Source organism: Bidens hawaiensis, unplaced genomic scaffold (genome assembly GCF_021521415.1).
Source record: "Bidens hawaiensis isolate Kalapana, Puna unplaced genomic scaffold, B.hawaiensis_p1.1 tig00048237_1, whole genome shotgun sequence".
Taxonomy (NCBI): domain Eukaryota; kingdom Viridiplantae; phylum Streptophyta; class Magnoliopsida; order Asterales; family Asteraceae; genus Bidens; species Bidens hawaiensis.
In genome coordinates, this window is record NW_027498638.1 from 99,831 (window position 1) to 112,776 (window position 12,946).

Sequence of the window (12,946 nt, forward strand, 5' to 3'; positions counted from 1 at the left end):
TTCCCCCTCAGCCGGTTTTTTCCCCCTGGCGTCCCTTCCCAATGGCCGCCTCCTCGGCGGTGAAGACGTTTCCTCCCCCGCAACGTTTAGGTCGAATCCAACCCGGCAATCCGACCCGGCGGAAGTGCTGTACGCTCCAGACGAACTAGTTTTAGTCCGTTTCGGCCCTACTTCCGCATCAAGGCCCGGCGCCACCAGCTCAACCCACTTGGAACACCTTCTCAACCTCTCCCACACCTTTACACCGTCCCACGTCTTCACCGTCCCATACCTCCGCAGGCACTCCTGCTTCCACTCTTCGACAGTGAAATTATAGACCGCCAAATCGTCACTGCCACTTGGTCTCATACGACCGGCGTTCCTGTTGAACAGATTAGTAAACAAGCCGACAAATTTTCTGATTTCGGTCCACCGACCCGAAATCATATCGGGGTTCCGCTCTGTACTCCCAACGAGCGAATAGAACGTCTCCCTAACCTTTGTCCAAAAGACCTTGCTCTTTTGGTAGTCGGCTGCAAAATGCATAAATAAATTTGTAAGTCATTTAACTTTTTTATTTAACTTTTTTTTAAAATCATTTTTAAAAACGTTAAAACAATTACCGCAACGCCGATCCTCAGAAATGGCTATCCAAGCCCGACACAGGGCTTCCTTCTCATCCGATGACCACGGAGTGATTTTCCGTTTCGCCCTTCCAGTCGAAGCCGAACCCGACCCGTCCGTTGCAACTTGTTTTTTCCGGTGGACGCGTCTTCTTTGTCCCGCAGCTTCACCTTCTGGTTCTGGTTCTTGTGTCTCCGGAACTACAAAGTTAGGAGACTGTTGTATGTTGGATGGTTGAAAGCCGGATGATTGTTGCGACCCCGAATAAAACATCGGTTGGTCCGGTGCCGACCATAAATCGTCGTAACTGTAATCTGAATCTAGGTTTGGGTACCAATTTCCAGCCATGTTTTTAAAAAAAGGTTTGGAAGATGGGGTGATTTCGGGTTTTGGGTGTGGTATGTGATATTGGTATGTGATATTGGTTTGGGTTTGATATATGTTTAATACAGAGAAACAAAATCGGGTTTGATATAGGTTTGATATGGGTTTGATATGGGTTTGTTATTATATATAGGAAAAAAAAACGTTTTTTTTTTAATAAATCACCCCCCCAACGGCTCTATTCACGCTTTCCAAGAAAACTTCACGCCATTCTCAGCCGCTAGCACCCTGGCGCCTGCCTCGTTTTCCGCTCTCGCGCCCCTCTCGCGCCTCGGTGGTGTGGTGGCCTCTTGCGCCCTTCCTAGCTTTCCAAGAAAACTTCAAAAGAATCATTTTGAAGCAAACTCCAACTTGAACCTTTTACTACTAGCTTTCACTTGAGTTCATTTCATTCGATGCTTCATTTCATTCCAGTCAAACAAACACAAACCCTAACATCTCTCAGATCTGCAATAATAATAATAATAATAACCACCGTAATGTCTGCTTCTGGTAATCGAAGTAGCAGCCTCGTTGATCCCAGCAAGCTGCATCTGAAGAAGGAGCTAACCAAAGCAGCCCGTGCCTTACGAGATCCCGGCACCACTTCCTCATGGCACTCGCCGCTGCTGACGTCATCCAGATCTCCTACCGCTGGTGATGCTTCCTCTTCCGTTAATATCAACAACACCTTTGCTGTTGCTGCTGCTGAGACTGACAGTAGTAATAATAATAATAATAATAATAGGAGGAAAGAGACGAAGAAGAAGGTGTTTTTGTATAACTGGAGGACACAGAGATCCGAGGGCGATAGGAGAAGTAATGCCGATGAAGGAATCGGTGACGGAGAGGAGAGTGTGGACGATAGTTTAACTGCTGCTGCTGATGATAGGTATGCGCTGTCCTCGACTTCCAAGTTGTTTAATCAGCCACTTAGGGCTAAAAGGAATTCGAAACTGTTGGCGGATGATGGTAACTCGCCGTTGTTGTCTAGGTTTGGCCTGGATAAGTTGAAACGAGATAATAATAATAGTAGGAGAGACGATTCCTCTTACTGTTATAGCACCCCTGCCTTGTCCACGAGCTCCATTAATAATAACTATTGGGTTGGATCATGGGATGGGATGACTGGATCTTTCAACAACGAAATGGATGATGATGATCAGTTAGGTTTACCGGGGTGTGGGATTCCGTGTTACTGGTCGTCTTCCAAAAAAAGCACCCCGAAACGTGGCGTTTGTGGTAGTGGTAGTTGTTACTCTCCTTCGTTTTCAGATACGTTAAGGCGAAAAGGAAGCAGCCTCTTATGTGGGAGTCAGGCCAATTATCATAGACGATACCATAGTTTGACTACGGGTGGTTACAAAAAGAAGAGGCACACACACGTGCGTAAGACTTCTCATGTTCCATTGCTTACAAATGGAGACGAAAGCAGAGACCGCTCTTCTATCGGGACGGATGATGAGCTTGATTTGGAAGCTTTGAGTCGGTTAGATGGAAGAAGATGGTCAACAAGCTACAATAGTCAACAAGGTTTGGAGCTAGTAGCTGTAAATCAGGAAACAGAAGGGGATTCACCTGCATCTCTTGTTGATAATATTAACTGCTTTAGCTATAAATATAAGCCAATGTTCTTTGAAGATATAGTTGACCAGAATGTTGTGGTCTTATCCCTTGTAAACTCTATAATTAGAGGAAGAGTTGCCCCAATTTATCTATTTCAAGGTCCACGAGGCACTGGGAAAACATCTACAGCCAGGGTTTTTGCTGCTGCATTAAACTGCCTCACCGCTGGGGACATGAAACCTTGTGGGGTTTGCACGGAGTGTGACGGGTTTATTTCAGGCAAGATTCGGGTCATAACCGAAATGGACGGGTCCAATAAGACTGGGATTGATAAAGTTAGGTTTTTGATGAAGAAACTGCAGATGGGTGGTTCTTCGTCAACCTTTATTCGGCATGACGTTTATGTTATTGATGAATGTCATTTATTACCATCTAAGTTATGGTTGGCATTCCAGAAGTTTCTTGAAGAACCACCTTTAGGTGTTGTGTTCATCTTTATAACCACCGATCTTGATAATGTACCGCGTGCGGTTTTGTCGCGGTGCCAAAAGTATATTTTTAATAAGATTAAAGATAGTGAGATAGTTAATAAGTTGAAGAGAATTGCAGAAGAGGAGAATTTGGATGTTGAGGAAGATGCTTTGGATTTAATTGCTTTGAATGTTGACGGTTCACTTCGGGATGCTGAAACTATGTTGGATCAGTTAAGTTTGTTAGGAAAACGAATCACTACTGATCTGGTGAATGAACTTGTGAGTTTCCTGAACTTGTCAAATATAGTAGTTTAGCTACTTTTTTATAATTGTAAATAGGGAATTAGTGATGGTAAAATGGGTGGGTTGGGTGAACGGAAACATGCTTTTGCCAAATCTTTTAAATATAATAAGTGTGTGAAAGTTTATTCTTAGGACAACAATTAGTGTCAATTATGATTACAAAATTGTTAATTTCACTAATGATATACTTTTTTCGAATAAATCAGGAGGTTTTATCATTTATGTGTTAAAAATACATTTTATGCTGATGTTTTTTTTTTGTTTTTTTTAATTTTTATTTTACCTCTTAGAAATAAAATATAGCAAATTACTTGTATATTTTGGTCTGTAAACTAACCGTATTTTCAATGGACCGTTCGGCGAAAAGTTGTTTATTTAATAAACGAACAAACATGAACAAACTTTTTTGCTCATTTACGAGCATGAAAAAAAAACCTCGTTGGTTTTTTTGTGTTCGTGAACGTTTGCTCATCTAAGTTCATTTATGTTTGTTTTAAGTTAGGTCCATTACAATTTAGTCTAGTTCTAATAACTTTTTAGTTCCAACATATTGCTGTTCGCATTTACCTGTAGTTGTTTTAGCTAAGTTATTCTCATTCTTCTATGGTCAGTTATGTTTGTTCGTTTACATTCGTGAACTGTTCATTTATGTTGTTAAACAATAAAACATAAACGGACATGAGCACAAAAACCTCGTTCGCTTAATTGTTTGTGTTCGTTCATTTTCTTGGTTGAAGTTTAACGAACAAACACGAATATGCTCTGTTCGTGTTCGTTCTGTTCATTGTTAATATAGTTGATGCTTTTAAGTTTCCAATCCACTTATGTTGTTTGGTACTGTAGGTGGGAGTTGTATCTGATGAGAAGTTATTGAAACTTCTGGAATTAGCAATGTCGTCAAAAACAGCAGAAACAGTTAAAAAGGCAAGAGAATTGATGGAATTGGGAGTTGATCCTATGGTTTTAATGTCTCAAATGGCTACACTTATAATGGATATTATTGCTGGAACATACCAAGTGGTTGAAGCTGGATATGGTGACTCGTTCTTTGATGGTAGAAGCTGTAAGTTCTCAAATTTTTAATTCACTATAAGGAAATATATTATATATTAACAGCATAAATTTATTACTAATAACGGTTGTGAACTATTATCTAGTGACAGAAACTGAAGTGGAAAGATTAAAGCAGGCTTTGAAACTTCTTTCAGAATCAGAGAAACAATTAAGAGTTTCTAGTGAACGGTCAACATGGTTCACTGCAACCCTTTTACAGCTCGGTTGTGTCCCTTCATCAGATCCTACTCCTTTAGGAAGCGGTAGAAGACAAAGCTCAAGAACAACCGATGATGACATGTCAGCTACTTTTAAAGATATCTATTTCCAAAAACAGAAAGTGGGTACTCAGCACTATGAGCCTCAAAAGTCAACTCCTTTAAAACCTAATCACACAAGTTCAAGTAACAGCCTGGAAGATGCAGTCTTACCCATGAGGCAACTTATCAACGGGGATGACTTGTCTGTCTCACGCCATGATGATGTCATAAATTCAAGCATATTGGATGATATTTGGGCCCGTTGTATTGATAAGTGTCATTCTAAAACACTCAGGCAGCTGCTACATACTCATGGGAATCTTGTGTCTGTTTCTGAAGATAAAGGTAATTTTAAGTTTTTATGCGCTTCAGTGTATTTTAGAGGTTGAAAAAGAGTGGAGTGGGGTAAAATTGGTCAAAATGGATAACTTGTACGCAGGGCTGTTCGAAAAGCTTGTGGCTAGAAGTTTTCTTGAAATCGGCATGTTGGTAAACTAGCCGACTCGACTGACCTGGATCAGTTTGTAAATGAGCCAAGGTAAGCTAGGCTCGTTGAATCCCTTGTTAGCCTCGTTTAGCTGGCTCGTAGGCTCGTTTAAATTAAAGCCCAATTTTAGTGTGTCTGTGCATGTGTAAATTGTTTAGTTTGTCAATAAATTTAAATAACTGGTTCGACGAGCCATGATCTGACCAGAGCTTTTAGTGAGCTGAGCTTGAGCTCAACAATCCAGCTCATTAAGATAAATGAGCCCGAGCCCAACCTGGCTCAGCTCAGCTCATTTACAGCCCTAGTTGTATGCCGTGTGTTGAGTTGATCGAATCACCTTTTCCAAATCTTTTTATATACATGAATAATACATGATGTGTGACCTATATGATTACAAAACTACATTCTTATTTTTTGACTAACACAATATAGGAGGCTGCATCAAACATATACTGAAATTTGAATGTGCAAATTTCTTTTGTCCATTTTGTTCGACTATTTAACGGATATAATATGATTACAAAAAGAAAAAAGAAAAGCTTTTATGAAGTAATCCAAAATCTAGATTGGTGGATTTAGGCTACTTCTGACTCAGTTTTCTTTTTAGCCAAATTTTGTTATTTTAACTGATTTGACCCTTTGAGATAAACATAACCCACATCATCCAATTCATAAGCAATTAAGCCGACACAAATTTTAAGGCAAAAAGCTATTGAATTTGATGCACATATGAGGCTAGATAACATTTGATATATGTAATTATTTTGCAGGCCTCCTTGTTGCGTATATAGTCTTCAGGGATAAAGATATTAAAAGCAGAGCCGAAAGGTTTGTTAGCAGTATCACAAACTCATTCGAGATCGTTCTTCGTCGCAACACAGAGGTTAGAATATTATTACTGACAGATGACAAACCAAATACCGGAGAGCCGACAACCGGTTTGACTCAGAGGAAGACAACTTCAATGGAAAAATGTTCCAATCAAGAACCATCAAAAGGTAGTAACCCCGTTCAAAGAATAGAATCAATCATACATGAACAACGGTTAGAAACCGCATGGTTACAAACTGCAGAAAAAGGCACACCCGGGTCATTGCAACGGTTGAAGCCCGAGAGGAATCAAGTGCTGCCTCAAGATGGCGGAAGTAGTGGTCAAATGGAGTCAACACAGCAGCAATGGGAAGATGAGTTGACCCGTGAATTGAATCTTTTGAAGATCAATGGTGGGAAGCCCGTTTCAAAGGAACCAATTGCTATGTCACCAAGCGTTAACAAGTAAACCCAAGATACCATTTATTATCAGTCCGTTTATATTTTCGGGAACATACTTTAAAATTAGAAGGCGGGCTGGTTAATGTGTCGAAAATGGTTCTGATTTGGTTGACCCAAAACACTTTCTTTCGATAATTTTAAAACATTCTATAAATATTAAGTGTGTCAAATATGATTGAAAAAGTTAATACTCTTTCGCAACTAATCTGATAAATTCGAATAAAATGAGTTACTCGGTTTTGTACATTAAATGTTGGCTTTCATTGACTTTCACCCCATTTGACTTGTTTGGTTATAAGACAGAAAATAACATTCATTTTGGTTTGATTATGCAGTGGATACGAGTCTGGATCAGCACGTGGTGGTTGTCTCTGTTGGAACAAACCCCGACATAACCACAGGGGGAAGGTAAACTCTTAAATCTCTCTTGGCAAATTAGAGATGGAACATGGGTGGGTTGGGTATCGGGTCAAACAAGCTATTTTTTATGTGTCAGAAACACGTTTTGTCCTAAATATTTAAACTTTAATAATTATCGTGTCAAATATGATTACATAAATTGTATTTTTTTTAGCATAATGGTTCATAAGGTTTTATGCATTTAAAATACGCTTTGTATTTACCTTTGATCCCTTTTACCTGTTAGAAATAATCATAACCCGTTAATGAATAACTCTGTCATTGTTGCCACTTGTAAAAGAAATCTTCAAACGGAATAGAATGTTATAACCTTTGTTAACTTTGTGTTGGAGCAGATGAAGCCGGGGACCCCAGTTGGGCCCCGCAGAGGTGCGAGATTTTTATTGTTTGGGGACTGTGGAAAATCAGGGAGGACAGGGTACAGGTCTAGAAGGTGATGATGTATAAAAGCAAAAAATCAAGTTCACATATATTCAAATTATTTTCTAATTTATTGTCCTTGTAGTTGTTATGGGAGATACATGTAAAGTTTTAAACATTTGGGATTTCTGCTTTTTGTTGGAACAATAAAGGTGAAGAAGGATCATTCTTTCTTCCCTTGCTGGCATTTCTGTTGGTGATTTTCTTTAACCTTTTTATTCTTTTTTATTTACCCCCTTTTTTGGTTAAATAATGATGCTGATGTGGAAATTATGCATTTCAAACTTTCTCCCAACTAATGATTTTTGTATTCATCAAGTTATTAATTACTAACATTGGGTCAAATTTATGGATCTCTTTCTTTATTGAAATTACTACATCACTCGTAAAGTAAACGCATATATAATCTTAAACGACAAGTTATTTAATATATCTTTTAAGGCAAAAACATGATTTCTAATTGCAACTTGTATTCATATGCAAACAGGTATTGAAATAAATAAATTTACAAAGAATAACCTTATATGGTAGAATATTTACGAAGAAAATTTGAAACTTTAAAAACATAAACTTTAAAAAATAAACGAACTTCATTAACATTAGTCCCGAAAGCAAGCAAATTAGAAAATAAACATCTAGGAAAGATTTCTGATAAGCATTCAAGAATAATTCGGGCTACTTCTCTTTATGGACTGGGAACACAGTTGATGACATAAACATTCATACACCAATTTAGCAAACATAGTGACTAATTAACTACGAAACTGTTTTTACATTTCATGAGAAAAAACTTGCACCCTAATAAATGGATGCACGCCCAAAGTGCATTTAAGAACATAACCAAATCGACCCACAGGGACAAAGAGGGCCGTGGGGGCATCCTGTATATGGGCTGAGTGTTAGAAGCCCGTCGGGGCAACCACTACATATGATATGAGTGCGTTTGTTAGTTATTAGGGCCTGAAAAATAATCATATTATATTGAGAGGTGAGTGAATCTGGGCAAGATCAAGAGTTGTTATTGTTAATGGCGAAGGTGAAGAAGGCACTGGGAGCGACGGGTGAGTTCTTCAGGCGGCGTGACGCGTGGAGGAGCCATCCGATGCTCAACAATCAGTTCCGCCACGCCACTCCTGGCCTCGGCATCGCCCTCGTTGCTTTCGGCCTCTACGTCGCAGGTGAATTCGCATACAACAACATCTATGCCAACACCAACACCAACACTACTGCTGCTGCTACATCTGCATCTCTCACTGATGATTAATTCATCACACCACAGGTTGCTCTATTTCTATCCCTTTTACTTTCTGTTATTCCAGCCTAGGGTTTTATTATTTTCTTTTTATGAATCCATGCCTTATGCTAGACTTATCTCAATCTGAATTTCGAATACTTTGCTATAAATTAGGGCTTTCAACCATCTCTGATAACCACTTGTTACTTGTTTTGCTTAATCTTTAATAGTCTTTGGTTTCCACAATGATCGGGTTTCTTTGAAGTTTGTATTCCTGTTTCATACGGGATTTCATTGCTGATATTCTGTTTCTGGTATCAGGCGCTGTGAACAAGGAAGGATATGCAGATTGTTTCCTACACCTTTGTTTTTATTTTCTATGTTTGCTCCTTGAATAAATTCATCTTTGGGTTGTGTTAAAGATACTTTGATTGTTGTATGGTTTGACAAGTTGACATCAAGACTATGGCAATAGTCATTAAGAACTTAAATGTTGAACCATATTAATATTACCTTAGTTGGGGGCTTTTGTTTTTTTTAAGCATGTAGCTGTGACTTCAGAGCATGCTTTCATGAACTTGATGAGAAAGAGTTTAGTTCTTGATGTGTAATATGCTTAATTAAAGGTTTTATCTCAATAAAAACATGTTTCATTGTATATCTTAAGATAGAAGGATGCTATAAATAGAAAGTGTAAAGAAAGAAACACTTATCAAAATTACAAACGCCCATAGAGGGCTGTTCATGAGCCGAATCGTACGAAGGCTTGTTCGTTGCTTCACTTTTTCACTTTAAAATTTTCAATAATTTTCAATAAGGTTGTAAATAATATAATTTATAAATAAATTAATAGTTATTAGACAAACATGTAATCTAGTATTCTAAAAACTTTAACCGAACAGATAAAACTATAAAATTGACCGAATATGGAAAATTTAAAGGGGTAAAAATTAATTGTAAGCTTATATTTATGTGTTTTGTTTATATTTATATATTTGCTTGTTGCTTAGCTCGTTTACAAACCAAACCGAGCAGAGCGGCTCGTTTTCAATAGAGCGAAAAAACGAGCGAACATTTTCCGAATGAGCGGCGAGTGGTTTGAACGACCCTACGCACACCTACTACTGTAAACAACACTTTTCATTTGATGTTCCTTTGTGGGCTTCACATAACCAACCCTTGGCATTCGACTCCACTAAACACTCTTTACTCATATATATAAAATAATATAACTATGGGTTGAAGAAGGTACAAGAAACGTAAAACCTTTCGTGATGAAATGGAAGTGTGGAGTTGACAACCAAAAGGCTGTGATCACATGACAGGAGTCCAGAGGCAGAAGCTGACAATACATGGTTAGCAGGGGCGGGATGGGATGCGGACGCAAAGACGGTTTGTGGTAAAGATTCGTTGAATTCCTTTGCACGATTTGATTTGAGTTGTAGAGAATTAATTCCAATTTCAATTTATTTATATTGTAACCAAACATATTAAGAATGAAATGAAGATTCCAATTCCGACAAATTTTGCAAAACAAACACAGTTTGTTGGGTAGGGCCAAGGGTGACTATTTGCTGTCGAAATAAGGTGTTTGTTTCTAAGCTGTGTAAAGAAACGCTAGTGTAGATTGGCTTTCTGTTTGTGTTAATGACAATGTCACATTGGTGATCAAGGACAATCTTTGTGTATATTGGTAACGCCTACAATTTGTATTCGTTTCAAGCTACCATTTTAGACTAGGAACCTTGATGTACATTTTACAAGATTAAAAGACCAACACAGATTATTTATGAATTTGTATCCAAACCTATGTTTTGTAAAGCATGTACCCAAAGGTGCTGACCTGCTGGGTTCGAGTCCCATGAAATAATATAAATTTGCTTTTAAAAAGAATAGGCTCAACCTAAAATATTACGTCACTGCTGCAACTTCAACACCATTTAGATATCGACAAAAACCGATTCATCAGACGACACAGCCGTGCCAGCACCAGTTTCAAGAGGCTAAAATAAGTAAATATTATTGCCCAGACAGGACCTTGATATGCGGTAAACCAGAAAGCGCAACATAAGATATTAATAAAGTACAAATGCATCTAGCAAAAGTTGACTTCAAGTCAAACTCATCATCCAAAGAGTTGTATGTTCCTTGCTCTACAAGTAAACCAACACAAGACTAAAGAAAATAGTGCATCAGATGCTACTTGGCTTGTTAATCATCAGTGTTTTCAGCATCAGCTCCCTTAAGATGAAGATGCTTTTCCCTTTTTTGAAAATCAGTAAGACCTTTCCCACTCCTCGTCACACCCACCTTCCCAAACGGGTCCTCTGGAGACTTGAATATGCTTTCACGCTTCCGACCCGAAAAGAACCCAATCTGAAACAAGCCAGGAATAAGATTAATATAAACAACTGAATATAATAAATTCATCAGCATCCAAAATAAATAGAAAGATATTATTATATACACCTTCTTGGCGCGACCTTTGGTGGTTTGAAATTGTTGCCAAGCATTTTGCTTCTTATTCTGTGCAACCTCTATTTGCTCCTTGCGCATCTTCGACTTGAATTGGTGTATCTTCTTACGCTTAGCAGCTTTCTGCAAATAGTTAATTGATTAATTAATTAACTAAAAACCAAATAAATTTTGAGTTGTAAAAAATTTTTAAATTAAATTTATACTACATATGCTTACCACATCCTCTGAGTCTTCTGGTTCAATACGAAGCTTAGCTGGTAAGCTTTTAGACTGGAAGTCCACATCAGTAGAAGCAGCTAATGCAATCTTGCGTTTAAGAGCTTGTTTTGTGGCTTCTGCTTCCTTCTCAGCTTCCAGCAGCGGGTCAACTGTCGCATCATCTAAAGCCCTAATATTATCAGGATCAACCTAAACATGTTTTGTCACATTCAACACAATATTAGTGAATCTATGTGCATGGAGTTAATATTGAATTTGATAAGAGTTGTACCTCTTCCTTGTTTCCCCATCCGTTGTATGCAACCAAATATCCATTTGGGGTAAGAGCCTCTATCGTTGCATCATACCTGCATATTCAATTAAATCAAACATAGATACATATAAGAAAGAATGAAACACCACAAATAAGAAAACTACCAGTCGCCGTCATCACTATAAACGGCCTGAACTTTAGCACCAACAGGAAGCTTGTGAGCGCCAAACACTGGTTGCTGGATAGAAGGAAATGAGATTAGATGCATAGCATGCAACATCGTTTGTTGTATCTAATATGTAGGAAGTAACTTACCATATTATTCTGTGAGGTACCTCCAGCATGCTGAAAATGAGGTGGCATGTGAGCAGCAGTTGTAGCAATAGCAAGTCCAGAATTCCCAGGTTCATCCTGTGCAGCTTCTAGAAGTTCTTCAGTCAAAGCAATCACCTGCAGAAACAAGATCAATAAATGCATTGGACTTTTTGTGCATCATGACTAGGATAAAAATGGTGGTGTTGACTAGTTTCAAACTCATAATCATGTCAAGTGAACATCTGAATCAGGAGAGACAGATCATCAATATAGCAGACCTGCACAGAAATCAAGATACAAGTGATGGACATCTTTGATGAAGTTTTAGACAACAGCTGTTAAGCGCTGGATCATCGTTTTGCTATTAACAACTAAGGTTTTAGAGTTTAGAAATCCAAGCGAAGTTTAAGCAGGTGTTGAGAATGTTTAAGAGGAACCTAATTGTCACCTTGTAATTAAGAGAAGAGAATAATCAAGGAATGAAGGAAGGATGTTGTGGGTGATTATTTATACCATTGTTAAGTGTGTTTGAACAATAATTATAATAATAATAATAATATCCATATGATGAAAATAGAGTTAACTAAATACCTCGAGAAGCTCTTTCTCCATCTCAGCATACTCATAATTGCTAGGATCCTTGTTCAACAGCTTCCTCACCTGATAGATAATACAGAAAACACAAGATGTCGATTGAGTTGACAGTATCCAACGGCCATAATTACATCAGATTGAAGGATATAGAAAACCCTAAATCCCCAAATCTCACCTCTTGAAGCTGTTGGTTGTAAGTGTGTAGATTGGAAGACAGCTCTTCAACACTCAGTTCCTCACCTCCTCCCTCCATTTGTATCTGTATCTCTATCTTAATAGAAAGAAATTGGATCTTAATTAGTGCGATGATAATATATATATATATATATAACAGAGAGAAGCAACCCTAATTGAGATTTTACTAGTTTGATCGACAAAATAAGTTAACTCACTCGATTCGATATGTTTATATATCAACCTCCTTCACATGGGTGGGTAGCGGCTACAAACGGCAGTTAATTTGTCACAAGCCAAACAAAATAACTCAACCTAAAAGACTAGTCTGACAGGGGAGGAAACCCATTTGGCTTATAAACCTCACATCAGTCGCCAATACAACCGATGAGGGACAAATCCCATACCTTGCAATGGTTTCAGTCCGTAACATACTCTATTATCCATTCATTTCACCCA

General features: G+C 38.2%; 2 protein-coding genes across 2 annotated transcripts; one reads left to right on the forward strand and one right to left on the reverse strand.

Annotated features, from left to right (window-relative positions):
• Nucleotides 1-1,466: 1,466 nt before the first annotated feature.
• Nucleotides 1,467-7,394, forward strand: LOC143597407 (protein STICHEL-like). Its single transcript, XM_077075914.1, has 6 exons — nt 1,467-3,284; nt 4,152-4,371; nt 4,466-4,966; nt 5,879-6,383; nt 6,716-6,788; nt 7,136-7,394. Exons 1-6 carry the CDS (start codon nt 1,467-1,469, stop codon nt 7,235-7,237), a joined length of 3,219 nt encoding a protein of 1,072 aa, XP_076932029.1. The 3' UTR covers nt 7,238-7,394.
• Nucleotides 7,395-10,485: 3,091 nt separating this feature from the next.
• Nucleotides 10,486-12,569, reverse strand: LOC143597409 (uncharacterized). The gene is made up of 8 exons (XM_077075916.1): nt 12,489-12,569; nt 12,311-12,379; nt 11,720-11,854; nt 11,569-11,642; nt 11,423-11,498; nt 11,149-11,340; nt 10,924-11,052; nt 10,486-10,830 (listed from the first exon to the last, which is right to left on the reverse strand). The coding sequence occupies exons 1-8, from the start codon at nt 12,564-12,566 to the stop codon at nt 10,666-10,668; spliced, it is 918 nt and encodes a 305-aa protein (XP_076932031.1). The 5' UTR covers nt 12,567-12,569; the 3' UTR covers nt 10,486-10,665.
• Nucleotides 12,570-12,946: the final 377 nt, after the last annotated feature.

Coding starts and splice junctions, on each gene's coding strand:
- LOC143597407 (XM_077075914.1), top strand. CDS start 1,467: ATGTCTGCTTCTGGTAATCGAAGTAGCAGCCTCGTTGATCCCAGCAAG. Junction 3,285..4,151: donor CTGATCTGGTGAATGAACTT/GTGAGTTTCCTG, acceptor TTGGTACTGTAG/GTGGGAGTTGTATCTGATGA. Junction 4,372..4,465: donor GTTCTTTGATGGTAGAAGCT/GTAAGTTCTCAA, acceptor ACTATTATCTAG/TGACAGAAACTGAAGTGGAA.
- LOC143597409 (XM_077075916.1), bottom strand. CDS start 12,566: ATGGAGGGAGGAGGTGAGGAACTGAGTGTTGAAGAGCTGTCTTCCAAT. Junction 11,855..12,310: donor TGGAGAAAGAGCTTCTCGAG/GTATTTAGTTAA, acceptor TTGTTTCTGCAG/GTGATTGCTTTGACTGAAGA. Junction 11,341..11,422: donor GATGGGGAAACAAGGAAGAG/GTACAACTCTTA, acceptor AAACATGTTTAG/GTTGATCCTGATAATATTAG.